General features: G+C 39.8%; 2 protein-coding genes across 14 annotated transcripts in view; both read right to left on the bottom strand.

The window, feature by feature from the left end:
- The window catches only part of hspg2 (heparan sulfate proteoglycan 2), a 102,283-nt gene extending 84,148 nt beyond the window's left edge, over positions 1–18,135 (bottom strand). For 9 of the 13 annotated variants that reach the window (XM_025901611.1, XM_025901615.1, XM_025901616.1 and 6 more), the window contains exon 1: positions 17,686–18,135. In XM_025901611.1, the coding sequence (XP_025757396.1) occupies positions 17,686–17,754 (69 nt within the window). In that variant the 5' untranslated portion in view covers positions 17,755–18,135. The remainder of the gene's footprint in view (positions 1–17,685) is intronic. The other 4 variants (XM_025901620.1, XM_025901621.1, XM_025901622.1 and 1 more) reach the window with 2 other exon arrangements.
- A 4,043-nt stretch (positions 18,136–22,178) lies between these two features.
- Positions 22,179–25,372, bottom strand: agmat (agmatinase (putative)). The gene is made up of 7 exons (XM_003438806.5): positions 25,005–25,372; positions 24,393–24,595; positions 24,119–24,167; positions 23,541–23,736; positions 22,993–23,172; positions 22,761–22,845; positions 22,179–22,652 (listed from the first exon to the last, which is right to left on the bottom strand). Exons 1-7 carry the CDS (start codon positions 25,307–25,309, stop codon positions 22,579–22,581), a joined length of 1,092 nt encoding a protein of 363 aa, XP_003438854.1. The 5' UTR covers positions 25,310–25,372; the 3' UTR covers positions 22,179–22,578.
- Positions 25,373–26,063: the final 691 nt, after the last annotated feature.

The raw sequence follows: 26,063 nt of genomic DNA, 5'->3' as shown, positions 1-26,063 counted from the left end.
TTTCTGGAATGACAGGCAGTTGCAACATGTAAGCATCTCATACTGTGAGTTTTGAACAGTCCTTGTTCAGAGACCTAAGATGCACTTTGAGCTCAGAACATCACAATAAAACCTGTCTTTGTTGGACACCATCTGCACATCAAAGTCCTGCTCCTATTCTTTTTTTCCCCCCACAACACTACTAACAGTACAGTTCTGTTAGCTTTGCCAAGGCCTATATTAGGTCTACTGAAGTGATGGGCTGTGAGAACAAAATATTCTTCCACAGCTGTTTATGCCATTAATATAAACATAATAGGGTTGAAGCATGAAAGAGAGCTGTGCTCCCCTCCAGATGTTCTGTGCTGCAGAGCAAACAAGACACTGCTGTCTGATGTTGACAAAAATCATCAAAGGGTGCAAAGAGAGGAGAAATTCAGAGGTTAACCTTGCCTTTCAAGAGCCCGCCCCTCCATTCTAACTTGGAAATTACCTGGCAGCTGTTTTGGCAAACCTTCGCTCCACGGAAAGACCAAAAGTGGGAGTAGACAAGGAGCATGGTAGGAAAAATCTGATCTGGCCTTACTTGCCGAACAGCGCAAAATATCCATGAGCAATAAGAAAAGGTTAGCTTTCATCACAGCCCACACAAACAAGCACGAAAGGGGTTCTCTAGTTGTTAAAATTATTATAAAATAAATATTGATGTGAGTATCATGGTCTTGCTACCTACAGCCAGCAATTAAGAAGAAATTTGAAACATATTAACACTAGGAACCATTAGTAATGGGCAATTTGCAATCGAGATCATCTGACACTTCGGCGACAGATGAACTCATCTTTGTCTTCAGGCATAAACATTATTAACTGTTACCGTAGTTACATTTTTTTCTAATATTGCTTGGGGAGTACTCCTGCTGTCTGATTATGCATGAAATCCCTACTTCATTTGGTGTGCATGATGGGTGAGATGAAAGGTTTAATGTCTATATCAACATGCACTTGTGTGAAAACAGCGAAAAAGAAAACTTTACTAAATGTAAAGACCTGCTGTAAAATTAGAGGGATATTTAAGTAAAGGTGGCCCAACTGTGCCTAAGTTAAGGCTAAACTCTGTAGCAGATTAATTAATTAACTTTATTCACATGAAAAAAAAGCTGTGACTGAACATTAACTCAAGTAGACAGTCATCACAAATACCTCTACTATGAATCCTCTCAGCCATTTGCATACAGTATGTTTTGATAGAACAGTGCTATAAACCAGTACCACAGCACCAAAGCCATTTATGTTGTTGTCATTTCTGTTCCAAATGTCAGCATATTTTCCAAGTCATCTGCTCTTGCTTGGTTGGATCTGGTTCAAAACACCAGTGTGAAGAGCACACAGCTCTCGTCCACTGGGAGATGTGGTAAAGGTTAAAAATTCAATTTCACTAGTTATTGAAACAGCAGCTGCTCATGACTAACATCACCCTGACAAAAATAATTGTTAATGCAGCTAGTAATTCTCAAAGCTGGAAGTGTGTGCTTACATAAATCAATGAGCTATGTCAGCAAGAGTGAATGAAAAATGGTGAGGTAGGTGTTTAAATCTATGTCAAGGATCATCACTGAGTGAGTTCCCATGAGCTTAGACGGGAGATCTACGCGGAGAACAGAAGTGGAATTCCGGGGGGGATAAAAATACCTCAGGAGCTGCGTAGCTGCAGGTGTTATTACACCCCCCTCCAAAGGCCCTGCAGGGCCTCTGGAGAACAGGGTGTAAGGGGCATCTTCAGATCGCTGAGCTGTTTCTTGTTGTTTCCATCACTTTCATTAATGTTTTAGATGTTAATTGCATAAAAAATAACAATTAGAAGTGGAAGAAATTGCTAGTCACTCCATATTATGCAGAGCTAGCTATTACAGAAGTTCAGGATATTCAAGTCGTGCTTACTTTCCTGACTTTTTTTTGGCCAGCAACTTTAAAGAAGCTTTTGTGTGAGACTCTTGCTTATGTAAAACTCTACACATGCAGTTTCCAGATCGATCATCAGAGAGGTTGGGTACTACAGTAGGCAGTCTGCTGCAGCAGTTGGCAAGCCCCTTACGCTCCCATCTGAGGTTAGGCCGGGAAAGCAACCAATAAACACAGAAGAAAGCCATGTTTGAGAGAAACCTGTGAGAGGTAGAAGGCACAGCCAACTATTGCTCAGCATAGTGGCACGCCCACATCTGCATAGCACATGAAAATTAACTGAAGATCTCTTTAAATTGGTAAGCTTCTGACAGTGATTCAGTTAGAAGGCAAGAGACAGCAGCTCTGGTTCACTTTCCTTTTTTTCTCTGCGTAGAACAAAGTGATTTAGGTTTTTTTGTTTGTTTTGACAGTGTGCAAAATGACCAAAAATAGGCATGAATGCTTTAAGGCAAATCCACCCACAGCTTGCCTAGCAGAGATGTGGCCCTTAAGCTTCAGTATAACAAGGAACTTTCCCACAGGTTGTCTTCTTTGTCTGATGAAGGAAGTCATTTATTTCCCACAACCCAAGGATAGAGGCAAATCTTAATCTTCACTTCTTTAACCACAGCCTAAAGCAGAGAAATGTGAACATTCCTAAAGCCAGTTATTGCAATTGGCCTGAGAAAGGGAATCAGCTACCCACTACCCACAACATAAAATGCCTTCAGCCTGACTGGCCTTCACTATTTTCAATCATAGTTTTATTCTCTGGATTTAAATTCCCTCTGTCATTCCTTGACAAAGGATCAATGGGCAGGGCACTTGCCAAAAAACAGCTTATCTCCTGAAGGATGGTTCAAGAAGAAGGATCAGGGGAATCCCAGAGACTCCTTGGATTTGCCCAGGTGTAAAGAGCTTCTGTTTTGGCCGGAAAGAAAGATCCAACCATATAAATAGGATTAGTTTACTTGGCTTGCTCTGGTTAAACACTTGTGATGGTCTTATGTCTCCTTTTTGTATTATTTTATTATCTTTTTGAAGTCTTCTAGATCTTTAAAAGGCCATAAACATGTCTTCTAATTCTATCGTGATTTGGCAGTTCCCTTGTTAATGGTGTGAATTAACTGAGTAAAAAGCTACTTGCTCAAACTAACTAAAAGTTGAGCACTTGCAAAAGAAGTTCCTTATAGTGTTTCAGTACGTCCAGCTTTAGCAACAAGTATGGAAATCCATGCCAGCTCAAACCTTAGTAAGTCTCAGTGCAGACTTTGGATAAGCAAACAGAGAGTGCAGGATGAAGATACGGTTATGAATGAAGGCTGGGGAAAAGCTGTTGGACAGGAGATAAACAGTAGTCCATTCATTACTTTTGTCCAAGGTCAACAAGGGCCTCAACTAGAGCCTCTTGAGATCTTGTTGAGCTTTCTTGCAACATTTGCATTCACAAAAACAAAAGTTATACATATTCTTCATTTTATCCGTTGCTTTTATGGTTTTACATTGGTGGCAATGGCAATATAAAGTAATTATTACTGTATTCTCTCATTGCCTTTAATGTTTTTTCCTATCTCAGACTACTTATCCTATTTAACCTCAGGTAAAACCTTTCAGCATGAGTCATGCTTAAAAGCTGTGACATTCTGTATTTTGTTACTGACTGTATCAGCAATGAAAGCTTCAGTATATTAATGCACATAGACTGGGAATGTTCCTGTCTAGACTTTTTCCCTGGAGTCATCAGTCACCCGTCCATCACGCAAAAGCGAAAAAGCAGGTACTGATGTGGGTTGAGCTGTCATGATACACAAACTGATAAATACAAGTAAATGAGTCCCTCTGAAATACAAACAAATTAATAAAATTAGTCACTAAATGTCAAAATTTCAAACACATCTGCCAAACCAAATGCACAGAGATCAGAAAAAAGTAAACAAGTAAAAACATATAATTGTAAAGATACTGAGTTTGATAAAGTCTTACATTTTCCCTGATGAACTTAGAGGAAGGAATTCCCCCAGAAAGAACCACGCCTGCTGGATCTTACGCTTAGAGATCCAGATAAAATCCCTGAGCTAAATTAAACACTTCCTTTACTTCACCTACCCTTCCTCCACAAGATAGATCCAAAAATAAAGTGCCTGCGTGTTCGCAGCAGGACAATATCTAAATGCAGCAGTAACTATAGTGTAAACAGACAAAAACAGCAACAGCAAGTTCGTACTGTGTGCTGGAAAAGTTAGCACGTCACTTTCATCGGGAGCAGCAAATATCCCCATAGTATAAAAACATAAACAATCTGTGCGTTCAGTTTAAACAGGGTTAAGGTAAAACCCACAGATCACCCATATCAGCCATGGTGGTTGCTAAAAAATGTAATATTAGGCAATATCAGTTTTAATACCACTGCACTGACCAGTCATTCACTTAGGGTGATATCGCAAATCAGTGCAAATTTTATGCTGATGTTTTATGCTGATGTTAGCTCTAAGTTATATTTGTATCTTTTTAACTCTTCACTCAGAACAAATTACATTAGTCAGCAAAACAGCAAAAAACAGACTATTCATTGCATATTGCTAATGTGCAACATGGAATGTTGAGTAATAATGAGTAATAATTCCATTTTTGATTCACTAAGCCAGGGGTGTCAAACTCCAGGCCTCGAGGGCCGGTGTCCTGCAGGTTTTAGATCTCACCCTGGGTCAACACACCTGAATCAAATGATTAATTATTTTACCCGGCCTCTGGAGAACATCAAGAGGAGATGTTGAGGATATAATTTAGCCATTTAAATCAGCTGGACACGTCTAAAACCTGCAGGACAACGGCCCTGGAGTTCAACACCTCTGCACTCAGTGGAGCAACAAACAAGCAGCAAACGTATGTTTTTACATTAGTGACAAAATATTAAGTAATACTTTTGTGCTCTTGATGTATTATTAACTAGGACTAAAATATAAAAACACCCCGCTTTCCCACAACAACTCATTGTTCACTGTGCATGCGGGAATATATCAAATGGGCTACAATCCTAATGATGGCCATCTGGATCCATTTACCTTTCACAACACCTGTACCTGTTTGTGATTTTGCTCCATCTCAGAGCGTGATGTTTTAAATCAGTGCTGCAGAAGGTTTACATATATATCAAAGACTTAAGGATGTTTTTGGCCATCTTCCAACCAGACAACAAACCTGAAGGCCAACATGTGACAACCGTAAACAAAGTCTGGGAGTATCTACCTTTTAATGGTTGACGGATGAATTTCACCTGTCCTCATAATTCACCAACAGGCCCTAATTTGACTGCATGCTCACACCTACAAAGACATCTGTATGCCAGGACTTTAAGCAATAATACAAGAAAGCAGGAGGGCTAACCTGCCCATTCATTGGAAGCAGATGTGAGGGATCTATTTCCTACTATAATAAAAGGTAATTATAGGCAAGGGGCCCTGTGTGTTCTTATGAAAACACAGGGAGCAGTGGTGGTTAATCAGCAAAGTGAACCCGTCAGGTATATGAGAGAAGCCAGTGAAACTAACTGCAGCCTGTTCTGTGTGTGACTCATCACTGTCATAATGGACAGGTCAGCACAAGCCTGCTGAATAAGGCAGGCTTGAAAAAAACAGCAGAATAAGGATCATTTAAGACCCAGCTTTCACCGGGGTGATTACATCACTGCCTGTGACCTTTGTGACAGTTTACAATAAAGCTATACTTCTTCATAAAACGAGCAACAACACAATCTTTGCATGAATAAGAATCTAATAATACAAATATTTCTTTTGCTTGCATTTTTAAAGTAGTCACATCGCTCTTTTATCTGCTTAATTCCTACCCAGGAGGCAGAACAACAGCAAGATGGGCAATTACTGACAATGCCTGCTATCCTTGAGAAAATAAAAATAGTATATAATCATATTTATAATAAATTTGTTGCTCCTCATAGTTGAGCCATGAAACACATGAGCCAAGTGTTTTTTCTTTCTTTTTTTGCACAAATGCATGAGTTCACAACCCTTTCACCTATAAGTACCTGTGCACCTTTATTAGGTTATTACTGAATTCATGAATTATTAATCTAAGTGGCATGTTGTCAGTGTTCTGGTGGGATAAGGAAAACTCATTAATCATTAAGTTTAACTTCTTAATTCTTCTTTTGGAGAAAAGTTAACAACTTTTGGGGCTTTTTTTAAATGTAACTGATGAAAAGGAAAAGGGTGGAGTGCCACGCCAGGTCAGGCATGAGTTCTTGCCCCAAGTGAAAGAGTTTAAGTCTTGTTCATGAGTGACGGGAGAAGGGAGCGGGAGATCAACAGATGGATTGGTGCTGTGGCTGCGGTGATGCGGACGCTGTACCGGTCTGTTGTGCTGAAGAGAGAGCTGAGTGTAAAAGCAAAGCTCTCAATTTACCGGTCGATCTACGTCCCTACCCTCACCTATGCTTACGAGCTGTGGGTAGTGACCGAAAGAACGAGATTGCGGATACAAGCGGCGGAAATGGGCTTCCTCTGAAGGGTGGCTGGTATCTCCCTTAGAGATAGGGTGAGAAGTTCGGCCATCCGAGAGGGGCTCAGAGTAGAGCCGCTGCTCCATCACATCGAAAGGAGCCAGAGGTGGTTCGAGCACCTGACAAGGATGCCTCCTTAGCGCCTCCTGGGTGAAGTGTTCCAGGCGTGTCCCACTGGGAGCAGGGCCCCGAGGCAGACCCAGGACACGCTAGAACCTTGGTGTTCCCCCCGGACAAGCTGGATGAGGTGGCTGGGGAGAGGGAGGTCTGGGCTTCTCTACTTGGGCTGCTGTCCCCGCGACCCGGCCCCAGATAAGCGTAAGAAGATGGATGGAAGGTAACTGATGATTCATGAGTCCTGAGACTGCAATTAAAAGTATTCACAAAGATCAAAATACCAACCCAGATGGATGTCACTTGCATCTAAAAAGAGTTTGGTTGTAAATGACTGTTTTTTCTAGTCCTTTCTAAAATGTCTCAGAGACTGAGCATGGCTAATGCCTGACATTACGCTTTACAGTGGTAAAATCTATGATTCATACAGTGCATTTAAAGCGCCGAGAAGGTTTAAACATTAGTACCGACGCTTTGTGCTAACAAAAGTACCGTGCAATGAAATGTACAACTTTTTAGTTTCTTTTCTTTTTTTGTAACGTAACTGGATCATTGACCTGACAGTCAGACAGGAGAGTTCTACATCAGGACATTTATTATGGTTAAATGACAATTGTTATGTAGATTTAATCTATAGATCGTTTGGGTATGAGATATTACAAGAATATTACAACGGGTGCAACAACAATGCTGAGCCTCTGCACCCAGAGGGGATTGGTCCCTAATCCTCGCCTGCCTGGTCAGTTCATTCCAGTAAACAAATAGGAACGAATAACAACTCCACTCTCGTTCTACTGTTATCACTCTCAAATTTTGTTTTCCATTATCCCTGCACTGGGAAAGCACAGTTGAATCAACAGACTGAGGTTAACCATGTGCCCGCAGGCAAGACTGACATCTGTGCCAGAGAATCTGACTGCAGTCTGGTGTTTGGGCCAAATCTTATTCCCTGTGTGCCCCCATCTCCACCCCTTGTACCCATGACAGGGTCATAACAGAGCCTCAGCAGGTGGAGCCTGGTAGGAAAGACAGAGGCTCTTCATCATGACACAGTTTAAAGAACATCCTCAATGTGTTCACAGTCCACATAAATCACTCAAGCCCTTAGTTCAGGGGAAGAACCATTTAATTACCCCCCTTAAAGGAATAATTGCCTGACTTGGCTTGAGATGCTGCCTGCATGACGAAGAACAAAAAAGTGAGGCCTTTACCGTATCTGATGCTTATAGAAAGAACATCAAGGGCAACCGAGATTTTTAATTTAGATTAAAAAATCCAATAAGTTTACCTCTTTGGTTCATGAAAAGAGATCAAGAAAAATATCTAAAATTGACCTATAAGTGTAAAATCAAATTTTTTTTTTAAAAAAAGTGACACTCAACAGCTGCCCTTCCTGCAACTCAGTCTTTATTGATGTGGTATTGCAAAGGCACAGTCGGTGGTCACCAGCTACTTGTTGTGAATTGTGGTCTTAACTGAGAACATGGGCTGACTCATTCATCCAGTATGTCAGAAATTAACAGTGGGCTGGGTTTTTAAATGTGTTTTTTCTGTTGCATTTCTATATCCTCTGACTGTGCCATCTCTGACTGAGAGGCTGTAACAGTCCAGAGTAAATAAACAAACTTTTTAAGCTGACTATTTATTTAGATCAGTTCTCCTTCCACGGACTCAACAGATGGTTTGGGTGGAGAGAAGATTATATACAACCACTTTGGCTTAAAACCACAAACATTTCCTTGCCCTACCAACTGTGTTACAAGGCCAACCTCCAGTTTGAATAGGCCTGCCAGGTACACACTGTCGAGCCGCAGGGCACATGATAGATGCTTAGCTACTTTAGTCAGCATGGTGGTTAAGAAACCTTTCTCATATTTGGGCGTGTCTGTTGGGGGGTGCGGGGGTTAGTTGGCAATACACCACAAGAAAAAAGATAAAATCTAAAAAGTTTTTCTCAGCTTCTTTTAGAGGGTGATCTGGAACAACTTCAAGAGAAGTGTACTTGAAAATAATTAGAGGGCTCAGTGGTGATAGCTTCCAGCAAGAAGCTGTGATTTTAATCTAGTGAAACTCTCCGCCACCTAAAGGGCTGACATTCTTTGCTTATCAATACTATGACTTTCACTGCTACATGTATTTACATACAGATGAGTGTATAATGTAAAGCTATTACACTAACGATCATGTCTCATCATGTTAAAACCCTACATCACTTGCTGGAACTGAGAGCATTTGTTTATTTATTATCAGTTCAGCTACATGTCTGGTTAATTGTCCTGTTACCTACAATAGCTACCAAGTGTTAAATTCCATTATATAGATTTTGGCCACTTGGGGATATGCTCATTTGCAGTGGTTTCACAGTCAGATCTCTCATCACATCTGGATTTACAAACCAAGAGGGTGACAGCGAAAATGCACATCTCGGGGATCAGAACAGGGCTTCAAAAACCTTAACCAATTCTATTAAATGCATTAAAAGTTTGTATGCTTACAGTACTTTTGATATTCATTATTGTTATTATGTTTGCAATTACAGTGGTCCCTCGCTATAACGTGATTCACCTTTCTCGACCTCGCTGTTTCGCGAATTTTTTTTTTTTTTGCAATTTTGCATGCCTTTTTTTTTTTTTTACAGCGCATTGTGTTCTGCATCATGATTGGCTGTAGACCATTGTCAAGCAATCTCCTCCGTGCCGTGTCTCCTGTACAGTACAGAATGTGTTCAGCTTCTCAAATTTACATAAATCTTTAATCGCTAGCAGTGTGACTCTGAAGTGCTGTACTGTATGCTTGTAAGTTTTCTCCCTAACAAACACAAGAATGTCGACGAAACGTTTTGCACCGTCAAAGGCGCCTGCAGTAGCACCCAAAAGGCAGAGGAAGATGCTAACCATCGCACAAAAAGTTGGACTTCTGGACATGCTAAAGGAAGGTAGAAGTTACCATATTTTTGGATTATAAGGCGCATCAAGCGAAACAAAACAGTCAGATAAGTCAAACTGTACTCAACTCATTCTTCTTGCTTCCTCTACTTCCATACCATTGATTCATTAATGTTGAATTCTCTCGCAGCCGCTCTATTCCCATGTTCTGGACCTGAAAACAGGGTTTGAGCTTTGGTTTGTTTCTATAATACTGAACTTATTTTTCTACGAAGGTTTGAACTTTAAGGGTGTTTAAACAAGAGAGAAAAGTGTGAAAATGTTCATGCCTGTGTGAGAAAAGTGTACAAAGTGTGTAGTGAGGGGTTTTACACCATTAAAACAACTATAATAATTGTAAAAAACAAAGTTCGCGGAGTTCACCTATCGCGGGTTATTTTTAGAATGTAACCCCCACGATAAACGAGGGACCACTGTATAATAAATGTGGTTATAATAAACAATAAATATGCGGTTAGGGTGTATTATTTTGTCAACTCTGGTTCACTGAAAGTCCCTTAATTTGTAGAAATATATATAACTTTTACATTTATTTAACCTGTGAGCGATTTTCACTTTTCATTAAAAATAGTGTACGTGCATATGTATGCGTGGCTATCAATGTCTTTTTCCATTACAGCAGAGTTTGGCTTACAGTGGGGATAACACATCTTCAAAAGCTGCAAACCTGGAAGGAAAATATTTTCACCCAAGCAGTGCTACTCAGTTAAAACATGCTGCGATGGAAATTCAAAAGTCATATACTAGCTGAGAGAGAAGAAATAAAAACAACAAGTGCTTGTGCTGGTTGTAATTAGGTCCAGGGGAATTCATTAATCCTTAGTTCCTGCCTGTTATGTGCCAAGTTATAAAAACTAATAAGACCTTCAGTACAGCTTTGCAACTAGAAGCTGTGACCAGCCAAGAGACACTACAAGCGAAGTCAATTTCATTGTGCAAGAAATAAAAACTTGTAAAATGTGCCTCTGTGTCTTCAGTGCACGATAAAAAGGTTCAAGGAGGAGAGACGCTGAAGATGCAGAAATCCAGGACAATGTCAAAGACTTCAAATTGTGGGGATTTTTGGCTATAAATTAAAACACGGATTTACGTGGTAACACACACACACACACACACACACACAGAGGTACATCTGTGCACACGACAGCCTGGGTAAACTTTGCTTCAGAGGAAGCGGGGTCCTCTTGTTCTGTAGATAATTCAAGGTTTTATTTCCTCAACAGGATGGTGACTCAGCAAGGGACAAAACTTTCAGACCATCACAAGCCATTGCACTAAAACAATGGAGCGCTGGAAACCACTTAACTACAGACCCATTTGTTTTCAGAAAGCTCTGAAAATATCTCATTATGGACCAAATTGTCCTGTCCAAATTGCTTTCCTTGTTCTTGCAGTAAAGGGTGTGCAATAGGAGGATAGAAATGACTTCTTTACAGCAAATCTGATCTGCTGTAAATGTTCATTCCACTGCAAGGTGAAAGGATTTGGAGATTTGAACAATACATGCTACAAGTAAGGTTGCAGAAAAAGGACATGCAGTAAAAAAAAATAAGTAAGAAAATTCCCATGAGAACAAAAGTTTCTCTTTGTGTGAGCATGTGTTTATATCAGGCAAAAGAGTTGTTATGTCTTGTGGGATAACAGCTGACGTGATAACACACACCAAACTGGTCCTCTCCTGTCTCTGTAGATTTATTGTGGGGCACAGCTGAGGCCTAGTACACCAGAACTCAATTCCTCTGTAAAACCAGATGTAATGTGGTCCTCGTGTTAGAAAATACAGAAAGTAATGCAGAAAAGATATCGTTTAGACATTGTATTGTCACATAGATTTTCCATTGCTTACAATTTTCAGCATTTTCTGCAGCACACGCAGCAGAGGATCACTGCCGATCATAGTTGGAGGTGCTGAACCATGCGTTGTCAAGTTTCTAAAATATATTGCTAGAAAGTTAAAGAAACATAAATATAATTACAATAAATAGTTTGCATATGTACATCTATTTAAAAAAAATCCAGCAACTGATTTTTCGTTCCTTGAAACCTAGTATCTGTATCAGGCCCAAAAAATCCATTATCAGTTATCAGTTATCAAACTTTAGCAGGAGTGGCTTGAAGTGAAGTGCTGCATGCAAAAGGTATCAATTTTACCCAGTCATGTCCGAATCGGCTTGTTTTTGCAGGCATATGATTTAGTGGCAAGTTTGCGGTTGAAATAATCCCCGGTGTTTATTCAATCACTAATCTCTGTATAACTGATGTTGAAAACAGCTGACTTTTAATATTTCATGCAATAATGACAGTTATAAATGTCTTAGATACATTGGAACACCTGATGTCATACTGAAAGAACGAGGCTAGACCTTTAATTATGACTCAAAAGTTTATCTTCATCAGTTGGTGCTCATAAAATAAAAGCAACACAGGACCAGCACTGTTCTTGCTTTGCATGTGATGTGTTTTAATAAGATAATTATTTCCTTCTAAAAATATTTGTTATGGATCCATCCATCCATCCCTCCATGCCCAGAGGCCTTCTCTGTAGCCACTTCCTCCAGGCCTTCCGGAGGAACACTGAGGGGTTCCCAAACCTGTTGAGAGATGTAATCTCTCTACCGTGTCGTGCATTTGTCAAGGGGCCTCCTCCCAGTAGACACCCAGGAAGCATCCTAATCAGATACCAAACCACCTCAAGTGACTATCTGGCTAGCTCTAGGGGAGAGTCCAGCAACCCTTTGGCGGAAGCTTATTTCCACTGCCTGTATCCTAATTAGCCTGCTAAAAGACAGCAGGGTTGAGTTACTGCCTACAAAAACACACTTGAATTAAATAAAACTTGGCAGAAAGGGGAAGCCAATGTTTGCCCATTATTTACCTTTCAGTGAGTCATTCAAACCCCCAAAGCCGAATTCCACTTGCCGACCTCCCTCTGCGAATATTAAGGGTTTAACAGCAGCTTAGGTGGTGAATTTGCATCTTCTTACAATAAAGTCTCGCAAATGGGGAAGCCTTTTTGTATCACATGTAGAGACTTGCTGCTGAGTAAGTGGAAGTGGAGCCAAGGTTAGCTCTCAGAGAATGAGAACTCAGAGTTGATAAGACACCACTGGGTTGGACTTTTATAAGCATTTAACTGGATGTCAGCTACAAACCGGGTTTTTAAAGAAAAAAGGGTAAAAGGTTGATAACAATCTCTTACCTTTGTTAGGTACCAAAGAAAAAATGCTCTGTTTCCTATACACCAACATGCAATTGATAAAAAGGGCAGGGGGTCCCATCAGAGTACTTCTATATGTTGGGAGGGAACAAACAAGACAATGGAGCTGCCCCTTTAACCAAAAAGTGGAAGTGATTTCCCATCACTCCCTCTGAAAAGACAATGGCAGATTCAATAGGGCACAGACTATGGACCACCTTCAAAGGGAGAGTGCAATACAGTAAAGTTAGCATTTCAATGAATCTGTAATAAGTGCAAGCTTGGGTCCAGCCCGCAGAAAAGCCAGTGAAAAGACTGAAGACGACTGTTTGAGATGGGGGAATTGCACAGACTTGTTTCCAGTCTATTCCAAACCTTTTGTTTTGCTTGTTAGATTTAGGGCTCAGTATTTCCACAGAAGTTATCACTGGCAGTAAAGAACAGCAATTTAAAAGACTTGCTTGTGTCGCAAAAATGAATTAATTCCACAAACACTGGAGCAAAATAACACCTGGTAATAACCATTCCCCAAACTGAACCAATCGATCTCTTTCTTAAAATTTGAAATGACAATATCTATCATATTTTGATGCACTTTGTTTTGTAAAGACTATGAATGAAGGTGTTAGAATAGCAGGGGGGAAAAATCAGACATGTAATTCACTGCCCTGAGTTACTTTTTGGCCATTACTAATCTTTATTGCTTGTGGTCACAGTGCTGACCTCACCATGAACTCTGCCGGTTTTATTGCACCTGTGGCTCTATAACTCAGGAATGAAGAGTGATATGTACAATATCAAATGTAGAGTGATCACGCCTTTTAAAGATTCTGGTCAAGGAATCCTTTAAGTACTTGTTACAGTGAAAATCAGGTCAAATTACAGACTTCACTGTGAAGCAATAGTGTTAGGAATCTTGGTTGCTCAAATATACTTTAGGGAGTAATTAGACTAAACTTGGGCCTATTTATAAATGTTCAGTAGTGTGTTGAGCAAAAAAGAACAAAAAAACAAATGTGATAATAAGAGAAAGGAATGATAACTTATGATAGGCCACCTTTTAACACTCAGGTATGGAAAGTTTTTGTTTTGTTTTGTTTTTTAAATTAAAATCAGATTTAAATGTAGATTTGCACTTTCCCAGATAGAAGCTTTGCATCAGTCTGACTATGACATATACATGTGATTCGGTGATTTGAACCAAAGCCATCTGCATGACTTCTTCAGAGGAGGAAACACAGAACAGGTCTGAGTGGAAAGAAAGGGCTCTAGCTATAACAAGCAGTAGTCAAAGTACCAGAGTCTCATGTCAGCACATGCACAACGTTGCTGCTGTACCAGCTGAGGTGCAGCTGTGTTTGGATTTGGCTCTTCTGTCCGACATGAAGCGACATTGGGCATGAAAGCACAGCACTCTACAGCCAAGAACCACAGAGTATTATGAAAAGACATTAGTAAGTGTCTGTGTGAAGGTGTGCCCAGAGGATAGGGTGGAGTAAAACACCCTTGTAAATGTTATCAACCTAAGGGTTTGAAGCAACTTTTGCAGCATAAATCTGTATTTCAGAACACATAATATACTTGATACTAACATTTTTAATAAAATACACAAACCAGATTCTAGGAATAACACCATAATAATAACCTACATTTACTGCAAACCAAAGGTTTAAAAAAAACAAACAAAGTGGCTAACTTTAGATGTGCGGTGAGATTAACCTGTAGATTGATAAAAGAGTATGCCAAAATTTTCAGCATATTTTAGGCTGTTGTCATCTCTGGATGCCAAGAGGAAAAAGCTACCTCAAAGGGAAATGTTAAACAGAGAGGCGAACATTGAAGCCGTGGGAGAAACTTTAAAAAGCATCGCAAACAGGGTGATTTTAAATAGGTAAAAAGTCAATGAAAAACTAAAAAGCTGCGAGCTTTAGACCAGATAGTAAAGACACATCAGATTTAATTTCATTACATAAAGGCAAGTCTACAGAAATGAGTGTTAGGAAGGGATTTTAAGGAATTCACTGATTCTGCAAGACTGAGCTCATCAAACAAGTTACAAAGCCAAAGGGTCCTGATAGCAAAATCATAGTTCATGAAATATTTCAGAGTAACTGGAAATGTAAATGCTGTGATGCATGTCTGTTCAACCTGTAATTATCTATAGACTCAATCAAAACCCTCACAGAGAAGCTCTGTGAGGTGGAAAAGGAGCAAAGGACGTGTCGGGCAAATGAAAAAGTTATATTAAAGCAGCACGACTGATTGTGAAGACAAACATGTGAAAAGTTCAGGAAAGTGGGCAGCAGTGGCTAATGTAGGCTATGAATAAATAATGAGGAACTCTGCTGAACTGTGAAACAGAGCCAGGTTCAGAGCCCTCGCCTCTTGACCTCTATACCGTCCCAAGTCACACTTCGCTGCAGAGTCAACAAATGCCAGCCTCCCGGCCTGCTCTCCATATGTGCCAATGTGCTTGAGGGTAGGGTGGGCCAATTTAGTGCAGCATTGTCCCATCAGCCAAGATGGCCTCTCTCCTGGGACTATAATTCAACAACGCAGTGTTTACCAAACCTAGTCTTCAAGCAATTATGTGAATGTGTCCAGGGGGCAGGCTTTCCCTACTGTTCAAACTATGGAGTGGATTTGGTGTTTGCACTGCTGTGCTTTTCAACTCCCCAGAGTCCTCATTGATTCTGAATGGGAATTAAACACTAGGTAGCTGGATCTGAAATGACAAAGCACCACACAGACGGACCGACCACATCAACAAGACTGCATGGCACAAACTGAATACACCATCGAATCAAACTGTCACTGCATAATATTTAGTAGGGGGAAGAAGGGGTCGAGTTACACGCAGCAGAAAAAGACAACAATTCAGACCAATGACACACACACGCTTCAGACTATGTAGTCATAGCGATCCAAGCTGCCCTTCCCCCGCCGCCCCGAATGAAGTCAAGGGACACTTATGACAGTCTATACTGGGAGAAATTTCAGTACCAAAATTGTCAGTGGTAATGTCACGGTTAGTCTGATGTCATACCCCAGAAAGCCAAGTGACCTCCCTAGCTTACATATGCTTAAGAAAGACATAATGAAAAAACAGTCATCATTTGTTTCTTATTAAATATGAAGCTGCATCAATGTTTGGTTCGCACAATTCTTCACACTTTTACTGCTGCTTGTTCACAGTGGGATATGGGTACTCTTTTTTATTTATTTATTTAATGGATAACTCTCACCCACTGAGTTTTTATTGACTTTGATTGTCTTGAGCTGTTGTGCATGAAGCTGACATTCCAGCACGAAGGAAGGAGGATCTCGTAGTAACACCAGTCCGCGCGTGTGCTTAATTGAATCAAGAGACAGTTAGCCTGCTGGAGTTCAAAGGCATAATACCAGAAACAGATGCTGTTTGCGGTTACAGATAATTCAATTATGCTGGTGTTGTTGGCCTAACAGTCAGTCAAGGCTGTGGTAAAAGTGTAGAGGCCATCTCATGTTACCTTTCAGTGACAGCACACAACAGATGATAATAAGCCCTCTGGAGCTGACTTCTACAGATCGATGATATTGAACATACATAACTTATGCTGACATTGAAGACACAGGCGATACATGTTCTGCCACTCCAAAGAAAAGCTCAGTGCTCAACAGCATGGCATCACCGGATGTAAAATATATCTTAAAGTCATGAAAACTTCAACACTATAGCTTTTCAAACATCAGGCGTACCACTGCTCACACACTCCAAGTCCAGCATGTGAAAGACTTATGTCTGCTGGCCTGTGCAACTATGTCCCATCATTCAAAAAGGATTTGGTTTAGATCAAATCAACACAGAGGTGTCACAGATATTTCAATCGTGACAGCTCTGTTTATTGGAGGGCATAAAGGTGAGACACCAGACGGGATTTGCAAAGGGTGGGGGCAGTCTATTCTCAGCCGCCCGGTAACGGTCATCCTCTATATGATTCACAGCACAGACACAGAAGCAAGAAGACAAACCATTTCTTAGGTTGCAATATCAGTAATTAATCAAACATATATATTCAACACTGTGTGGACTGTACAGTCATTTGTTAGTCATTTACCAAGCAAAAATATTTCGACTTCAGATTTGCTCCCTTCATTTGTTGTTTGCTCTCAGTTGGACAAAATGAGCAATACCAAGCCAGTTTTAGATGCTAAAAACTGTAGAGATTAATAAGAGAACAAACATTCAATAAATGACTTTATAATACAGATAGCTGCTGGCTGCTGTCTTGAGTGAAAGCAGGCATAGGTACAGCACATTGTTTTACCTGCAGTCGCTCTTGAATACATGGCAATGGTAATGTAGAGGTGAATGCATTTTTTTCCCTTTTGAATAACATTACTGAAAACTTAAAGACCATCACCCTCAATCGACCTGCATCTTTTATTCTCAAGAATTTCAGGCTCTCCAGGACAGAATAAAACACTCAGCCTAAATGTGAGAAGACACAAACTACCAACTACCACAGAATTCTGTTATTTCCGTTTTTTAATCATTATAAAAACTTTGCATATTTTAGTTATAACAGAAAGTCTAGGCCACGCAAAATGGAGCCTCACAAAGTTTGAGAAGGTTTAGGAGTTGAGTACTCCAGGGAGACTATGAATAGCTTGTTTCTATGGACAAACTTAGCCCGGCTCGGAGCTTCTAGTTTGTCATATTACTTCTAAAAGCATCTTTACAGTTCATGCTGACTGGATTCTGTTATACAGCCCACCTGCATGTGAGCAACCAGTCGCCACACCATTTACCCACAATGAATACTGCTATCAACAGATGACCTTTTTTGGCTTTAATAGGATACAAAGACACTGCTTCTTAACTTTAACTTGATTTTTTGGGGGGGATAAATGGTTTGTATATTTGAGTTATATAAGCGACTGATGCATAAAGTCGCCAGTGGGGAGTTTAAAAGTAAAATGAAAGCGTAAAGAGAAAGTTTGAGCTCACTTACAGTAAAAAGCTGCGATGTGAGTATGAAAGAGAGGATAAGTCCACAGATCGAAGTGGTCAGAGTGCCCATTTTCCACCGACCCAGCACAGGCTGTAAATGCTGGGGGAAAGGGGGGAATACGAGGGTCCTTCACGCCTCCTGGCCACTGGAACGGTGCACCTAGTTCAGACTTTTCTTCTCTGGGTAGAAACCCGACTGCTCCTCTGCGTCCCACGCCCGGTGGGACTTCATCAACAGGTAAAACGGATCCCTTCTCGTGTTTTTTTCTCTTTTTCTTTTCTAAAAGATTACGCAAATAAAAAAGATCGACACTACGGGGCTTCTTCTCCCGTGCACACCGAAACTTGGGACTTGTGGTGGGTTGAATGCAGTCTTGCAAAGTCAATGGGAAGTCCTGTGCGGAGAGTGCGCTGCCGAAAAGTAAAAGGCGGAATGGAATTCATGGAGTGCTCAAAGAGAGGACAACTAATCCCACTGTGGAGAGACGTCACCTAGAATAAAGTGTGTGGTGGGGAAGGACGTTTTTAAGTCTTTACTCGAACAAAAGTAGCAAAGCACCACTGTTAGAATACTTTAGTATCCTGCAAGTACAAATCCAAAAGTATTCCGGGCTTCCTGTAAGAGTGCAGAAATTACTTTACTTTGCAAGAGAACGAATTCGGCACAGTGGCTCAGTGACAGACTTCTTATATAGATTACTGAAGTGGAATTTATAATGGGTAATTGTAGGACTGATTTGATCTAATCTTGGAAAATTCAATTAAAACGTAAGCCATATTTTATAAAACGATAATATAATATGAGCTGTCAAAATGCCTAAAGTATAAAATAATTCAAAAATGAAATTCTAAAGTGCATTAAAACTACTTACTGACCATCTAATCCGTGTTTAAATGAGGAGAAGTGTAACAGTGTAGTTAATTACCCCATTTTATTGTAGCACATATTTGACATATGACTTACGTTTTGTTTATTTTTAAACCAACTACACATCTGAATTATCCAGAAATAAGTAAAAAGTTTCAGGAACAACACCCAACCTAAAGGGATCTGTTATTTGTCTTTACCTACTGGGTGACATGTTAGTCCTTCACTTTTCATGCCCTCGGGGCACAAATTTATTTATTTATATTTAGGAGTAGCAATATTTACTGACAACAGTTACAGCATTGAAGAGTGCCCACGTGTTTGCAGTCAGTGGTTCAGTTGGTTTGAAAATAAAAGTGTTGCTGCAGAGTTTATGAAAAATATGTCGCTTCAGTTCATCGCAATATATTTGGGCTTTTATTGCCCTCTACTGGAGTTCTAAAATGCAGCACACCGACTTCCCAGGGCAGCGACGCAAATAAACCTAAGAATCAAGTAAGAAAAACAACCATTTAACTGCCCTGCGTTGCTGTGTGCTGTGCCGCTGGAGACACGTCCCAAATATAAGCTTGTTTGTCAGGACTGAAGTCAGTAGCTGTTTGAAGGACTGGATGTCTGCATCCAACCATGTAAAAGGGTGATACTCTATCACTCTGAGGTTTGAAAGGGCAGCTGTTGCCAATTAAAAGCTAAACCCTGAATAGAGACAGAGATGAGCTGCTCCAATTTGCTCATGAAAATAGACTAAGAGTAGATGAACAAAATGGGCTCATCCAGTTTGGTTGGCAACTATCGAATTTGACATCACTGAGCTCCTATCCAGTTTTTACAGTTGAATCATTTACTGTACAAAAGCAGTCTTCTAAAAAATCAATTCTGTGTCTCATCTTGGAATATCAAAAAGATGTCAAAAGAAAACAAAACAAGGTGGGGAAGGGTAGATACACCAGAGACCTCACAGTAGAGCCAGCAGTGCCTAATCACACGTTTGAGATACATGCAAGGAGGGACAAGGGATTTAAGTTGTTTTATGTTGTCAGAGGTCACGTGCCAAAAGTGTTGGGAAACACTGCTGAAAGTTATGATAAACTCCCAAACTTTTACTCAGTGTACTCCTTTATTATACTGTAATACCACAAAACACCACGGTTACATAAACTAAAAGCTACACCATAGAGGATAAATGACACCTAGACTGCTGCAGTTATTCCAAGAGCAGGAATTTGTACCAGTGCTCTGTAGACCCCTCTTGCCTCTTGGATACAAGAGGCAGCTTATTTCTGGGTCTGACTGGTCTGACTGTTTATAAGAGGCATCTCACTGACCACAGTGGTGTGATTTAAGGACTACTCCCTTGCTTGCAGTCAGCAGAAAAGTTCTGGAAAAGTCATGTGAAAAAAGTTAAGTAAAAAAATGCCTTAACCCATTATTATAGGCCTCAAAGTCAACTTAACCTTCAACAAACTGTTTAGGATAGTTGTCTGTTTTGTGGCTGTGTTGGAAACACCAACCGAGTCCTCTGTGAATTACAAACATGTGTTGGTGTTCAATAAAGTATACTACTGTTTCAGCAGCATGTTTATGAAGCATATAATGCCAGGAGAATATATAACTTGTATGTAATTTCATGCCTTTGAGAGTTTTATTTTGTAGTTGGAGAAGTAAATAAACAATGCATATAAAACTATTCAGAAGTTAAGATCAAGTCTCTCTGTTTTTGTGTCTGACCCTTAAAATGTGCAGCTTAAGAATGTTGTTTGTTTCTATGTATTTTGATATTACTGTAACTGTAATACAGTGAAGCTGGACTGTTCAGCTGCAGAAAGCTGCTGCCAAAAACCAGCAGACCAGCCAGAGAAAATGAAATGATTCCTCTCTCAGTGAGGGTCAACGCCCCTTGGAGCCTGATGCAAATGAAGTTATACTGAAAGAAGTTGGAGCACACACAGGAGGCTCGTACCAATCTTTTTCATTTCATCATAATGTGTATGTCATATCTTTCCCTGTCCTCTGCTTCGATTGCACCAGGTAAGTCCCAAGCGTCCGGTTTTGTTAAAAAATGCTGTTGGTATATTAGAAAGATGGGAAATGAGAGTAATTCCAGAGTCACTTTGCAGGTTACAAGTTGATTATCTGCATGTAAAAAGCTACATGTCACAAAGACATCAAGACTTTATATAGTAAATATTTTGCTAAGAGAACTCAAGTTCATTTAAAAATGAAAAAATATTAAAAGAAGTAAACAAGCAATAAGTAAAAACATATTTTGCAACTCTGATAATCCTACAAAATTACAGTCTGTTGTTACATCCACTTTGAAAGTGAAACATATTGCAAAACAGACCCTCACCATAGGGATTTGAACATTTGCAGAGGAATTTAAAGAAACCAGACAACTGTTTGAAAGGGCGTTTTATGGAGTGTTCTCTCTCTCTCTCTCCCTCTACACACACACACACACACACACACATACCCAAACATATATATATATATATAAATATATATATATATGTATATATACCAAAAATGTAACTTCCTCTCTAGCATCTGCACTAACTTTAGTCATTTTAAGGTTGTAACATTATAATTTATTCTCATTCTTGCCCCATCTGCAATAGCTCCGTGTCCCTGCCCTTCAGATCAACAACCACTGGATTATGTTAACATTTTTTAAATGAAATTATACAGCTTTGCTGATTTTATAGGCCCTGTGTCTGTTCTATCATTTCTGTCAACAAAATATGGCCAATAATGTGTTGCCAGACTTAGCAAATGCAACAAATCTGAGATTAAAGTTAGCAGTGCTTGAAGAATAACCCATAATCACAACCCATCCAGAGAGGCTGGAGAAAATTATATGTAGAAAACCCATGCAAGCATGAGGGAGATAACTACACACAGAAACACCCAGGAGACTGATGAGACAGCAGTATTAATCCCTGTGACACTATGCTGCCCTTCAAGAAAGGGAAAAAGACAGGAAATGAAGATGCGTAAAAGAAGAGGAAAAAAGAAGGTTGGTTGAAAAAAAAGTATTGTATTTTTTGGGGTTATATAAAGGTGTCCAAGGGCTACATTTCAGAAAAAGTACAATGCTTCTCTCTTATAATAGCTGCTGTTATATAATGCTAATAAATACAGTTCTGTGCAAGCCTTGAGCCATCCCTCCTTCCTTCATATTTTGCTTCTAATCCAGACTTTGACATTTTTAAAGTGGTCATTTGCAATAGTTACAATAGACTTTGTGAAGGTCACATTCTGTTCAAGGAACTAGATTAGGATAATTTGAGTTTTGTGGCATTTTGAGCCATCCTTCTTGATGTAGTCATCAGAAGAGAAGACATGCTGAAAAAACATGAATTAGTAACTAGTTTTCATATGGTGAATATTGAAACCATAGACATGTAACATTTTTCTGAAAGGTTAAAATAAAAGCTTTTTAAGAAATGAAGTGCTCCTGTCCAGTATACTGCTGGAATTCCTTCAATTTTAAGTGGATACAGGACATGTTGAGTTTATACAACAGCATAAACAATGCAAGAGTGCCGGGCAGTATGACTGGAGTGTGATATCAGAAGGAAGACACTTGTCTTCAGCAGTCAAGGTAAATAAAGACACTTCAAAAATAATATTTCCTTACATATTTACTAAAAGCAGCAGTTAGTTTAAATCACTGACCGGTTTGTCTTTCTTGCCTTAAATGCACATTGGTGAATACTGAATTTCACATTTTCATTTAGTACACCCAAACAGCACTACACTTAAGTTGTCATGGTTTTAAAACTCATCTGCAGCACTGCACTGTTGAATGAGTGCAGGATTTCTTAATGAAGCAAATACTTACAGAATCAAAACTTGTGTCCAGTGCGGCATACTCATCATTTTGTTCGCAAATTTATAAGACAGTAATTACTGTCAGATATTTTTGTGTCATTCAAGAGTGCAAAGCATGACTGTACCAAAATTTGATTGTCCGAGTTTTTCCAAAACTAAACATTTTATTCTGTTCTGTGCTCTTATTATTTATCAATAGTATTTAATTTTTGGGAGAACACATAACATTTCAAAGAGGAGGTTGGCCCCAGTCAATGCGGTGTTTCCTGTTGACAGAATGGAAGAAAAAAATGAAATGAATATGAGGACAAGAGGGAAAAAATACATTAGAAAGAAAATTGAAATTTCAAAAGAATTTAAATGTTAAAAAGCACCTGTGGTGTCATAGGGTGGTGACACCTCCACTAGATCACATCCAACAAGGTTCAGACCACGGCATCCCCGAATAATCTCAACTCCCTAAATCCAATTGTGATGATAGATTGAAAAAATGAATTATTAATGCAGCAGAAAAGACAACATTTCCTTGCCTGGTGTATGTAGTTTTTTATATATAGCTAGTAACTAGTATAGTAAACTTTGAGGTGTCTTTAGCACCTTGATTACCTGTATGGGAGTGAGCCCTGCTATCTCAGGTGTGCCTGTTCCAGGGGCAAAGCCAGGGTCAAGAGCATCAATGTCAAAACTGAGGTATACTGGACCTTTGCCCATCTGATTCCTGACCTCATCCATTAAAGGCGCAAGAGATTTGAACCAACACTCTTCCACTTGCACAACACGGAAGCCCTAGAGGAGTAGAAAAAAAACATATAGCCTTGTTATGAGAAAATTATTTTGAGACATATGGCATCTCCGAGTCAGTGCCATAAAATGTCCTTGTTCTAGATGAATGCATTTGCATCTTGTTGTCAAAAAACAAGCACAAAAAACATATAAAATATACCAATTATTAGCATAATTTCTTGCAACCTTATATTAATCCAGTTATACAGCATTTACTCTCCAGACAAAATGCCAAAACCATTATGTTAAATTTATCTGAGGCATTTCCCTATGGGGAACAAGCAAGTAAAGGTATTTTTATACAACGGCAAAAAATATATGCTAAACATAAGCATGCTTTACACAAATGAAACAGTAACCTAGCAGAGTACCTGTGCCCGACTCCATTCATATGAGTCGGCAGAATAGCCTGAACCCCGAAGGCCGATCTGGACAACTCTCTTGCAGTCCAGTAATCCTTCCTCCACACATCGTCTGAATGGAGTCCCGTGGCCTATTTTCTCCCCCAATACCACATCACTGGTGTCAGCATGAGCATCCACATGGATCAAACCCACTGGGCCATGCCTAACAAATTATCACAGGAACAAGGGCATGGGGTACAAAATGGTTAAAGAGGAAGTTCATGTTTATCAGTGGCAGCTATATGTATTAACCGAGGACTCTTCCTGCATTCTCAGTAAACCCAATTCACACAAAACAGTATTCTTTAATTTTATTGCATTCTCAGATTGTAAAGTCAGCGAATATAAGAATGCATAACTCAAGTGACACCTGAATCATGCATTTTTGGATTTGTAGGCTGTACAGTTCTGGAAGTTTGGGGGAAAAATGCTTAATAGCCGTATTAGGTCACACAGTTCAACACAGATCCAAACAATGTTTATTGTATCCTAAAGTGTGTAAAAAAGTAGTACTGTATCAGTTCCTAGGAATAAAGCACACTTACTTCTCAGCAACAGCTTGCAGGATTGGGTAAGCAATAGTGTGATCGCCACCTGCAGACAAAACTTCCTTAAAATCCAACCTTTGATCAAATCTTCTCTTTAGTTTATAGAGCTATCTAAATGGCTAATAATTGAACATGTATTACAACACTGTGCTTTGTTAAACATTTACTGAGCTATCCTTGACTATCTGTGCAACTGTCTAAACAACAACCATGTAAGCAAGAGCACTTTTAGAGCATTTTCTTCACCTCTAGAGATCAGTTTTCTTCTCACCCATAGTTAGTGGGATGCAGCCAGTGGCCACGATCTTTCTGTAGGCCTCCCTGATGCGTTTGCAAGTGTCTTTCAGGTCATACACATTAACATTCACATCCCCGATATCAGCAACCAGGAGGGACTCATAAGGTGCTGCCCTGGTGCCACTGTTGTAAGCCCTCAGCATGGCCGACTCAACTCTGATCTGTCGTGGGCCAAACCTGTGAACCAGGATGACAGCTATGATTGTTGAAGCACAATGGCTGCTGCTTGGATTTTGCATTTTTTTTATTGTGACATTTTTTAACCTTGATGGCATGAAATAGTGCTTACTGTACAGAGTAAGGTATTGGGTGGTCAAAATGAACGTGGAAGTTTCAGCTTTTGTACATTCCCTGCAGCTGAGGATTTCAGTTGCCTAGATACGTCTCAATTTTGTACAAGGTGGTCTATGAAGTTTTGTTCATTGCACAACATGAGGATAAGATTAATTTAGTCACTTTAATTACTAAAGTGAAATTTAAATCTATCTTTAAACGCCCGAAAACAGTAGCTTTGTTATGCATGCATCCAATATGACGGTGCAGCAGGCCCATACGTTTAAATATTAGCTGCAGAGAAAAACACCACCTTGCGCCAGGTCGGTTCGAGGTCCCGGTATCAATTGGGACGCCAACAAACGCTGCATCAAGCCCTTCTGCGGTGTCCTGGTAAGGTAATTTGGCCATGGTGGGGATCCCGGACACCCTGGCAACAAACTCGGCGCTCGGTGGTACATTGTAGCGTTTCCCTGAGCACTGTCTGTTCGGATTTATGCAAAAGCCTCGTCTGTCGCTGCAAAGAGCCAAAGTTTGTCGTGGCTGCAAGGCGAAAAAGTCCGCTGCTGCAGCGGTAATGGCACGACTTAAATGCAGGTTTCTCCAAAGCGAAGACATGCCTGCTAACTTGAGCGTAAAGTTAAGTTGTGTCAGCAGGCCTTTAAAGGACTTCTGCTACTTTAGTGCTTTATTGTATGCTCGTAATATTTTATTTTGCGTCGAGCAGCGTAATGAAAAAGTATAGTTGAGCAGTATTTATTTAACTTATTAATTTGCATTGTACACTGTGATATTGGCTGCACAATTTGATTCTTATTATACAGGTTAAACAATGCACATCTTATTAGGCGACTGATTAATTCATTACTTTTCTTAGTAGTCTTATAAGTCACAGCATGATTCGCAGCCCTGAAGGCAGCACGAGTCTGCAAATCAGTAATCGAGGGCGTAACCAGCTGTGACCGTCTATCAAGAAGAGAAGGACCAGCATTATGAATGATTGATAAACAAAACTATGAAGAATACATATAAATTAGTTATAATACTTTGGATAGACAGAATGCGAGTTCTATGATTTTTGCTTATGACTTCATTAAAGTAGAATGTAGAAGAAAGTATATAGTGAAAAAATGCAATATTACAGCTGTGATAAGATTATAATTTAACAGGTAGCTAAATTTGTAATTTCAAAGTTACTTTTCCTCCTGGACACTGGCTTTCCACGTCAGCCAAGCAATTTGTTCAATGTAAACGATCACATAAGCGGAGTTCAAATACTTCAGCTGTTGAACTCCGCTTATGTGATCGTAAGTGATCGCCCTCGAAAATAAAATGGTTTATTTTATTTTATTCTCGGATCTCCAAACAATAT

The sequence above is a fragment of the Oreochromis niloticus genome, linkage group LG20, assembly GCF_001858045.2.
Source record: "Oreochromis niloticus isolate F11D_XX linkage group LG20, O_niloticus_UMD_NMBU, whole genome shotgun sequence".
Classification (NCBI taxonomy): Eukaryota; Metazoa; Chordata; class Actinopteri; order Cichliformes; family Cichlidae; genus Oreochromis; species Oreochromis niloticus.
Note: the sequence above shows the minus strand (reverse complement) of the source record. Positions and strands in the feature narration are given on the sequence as shown.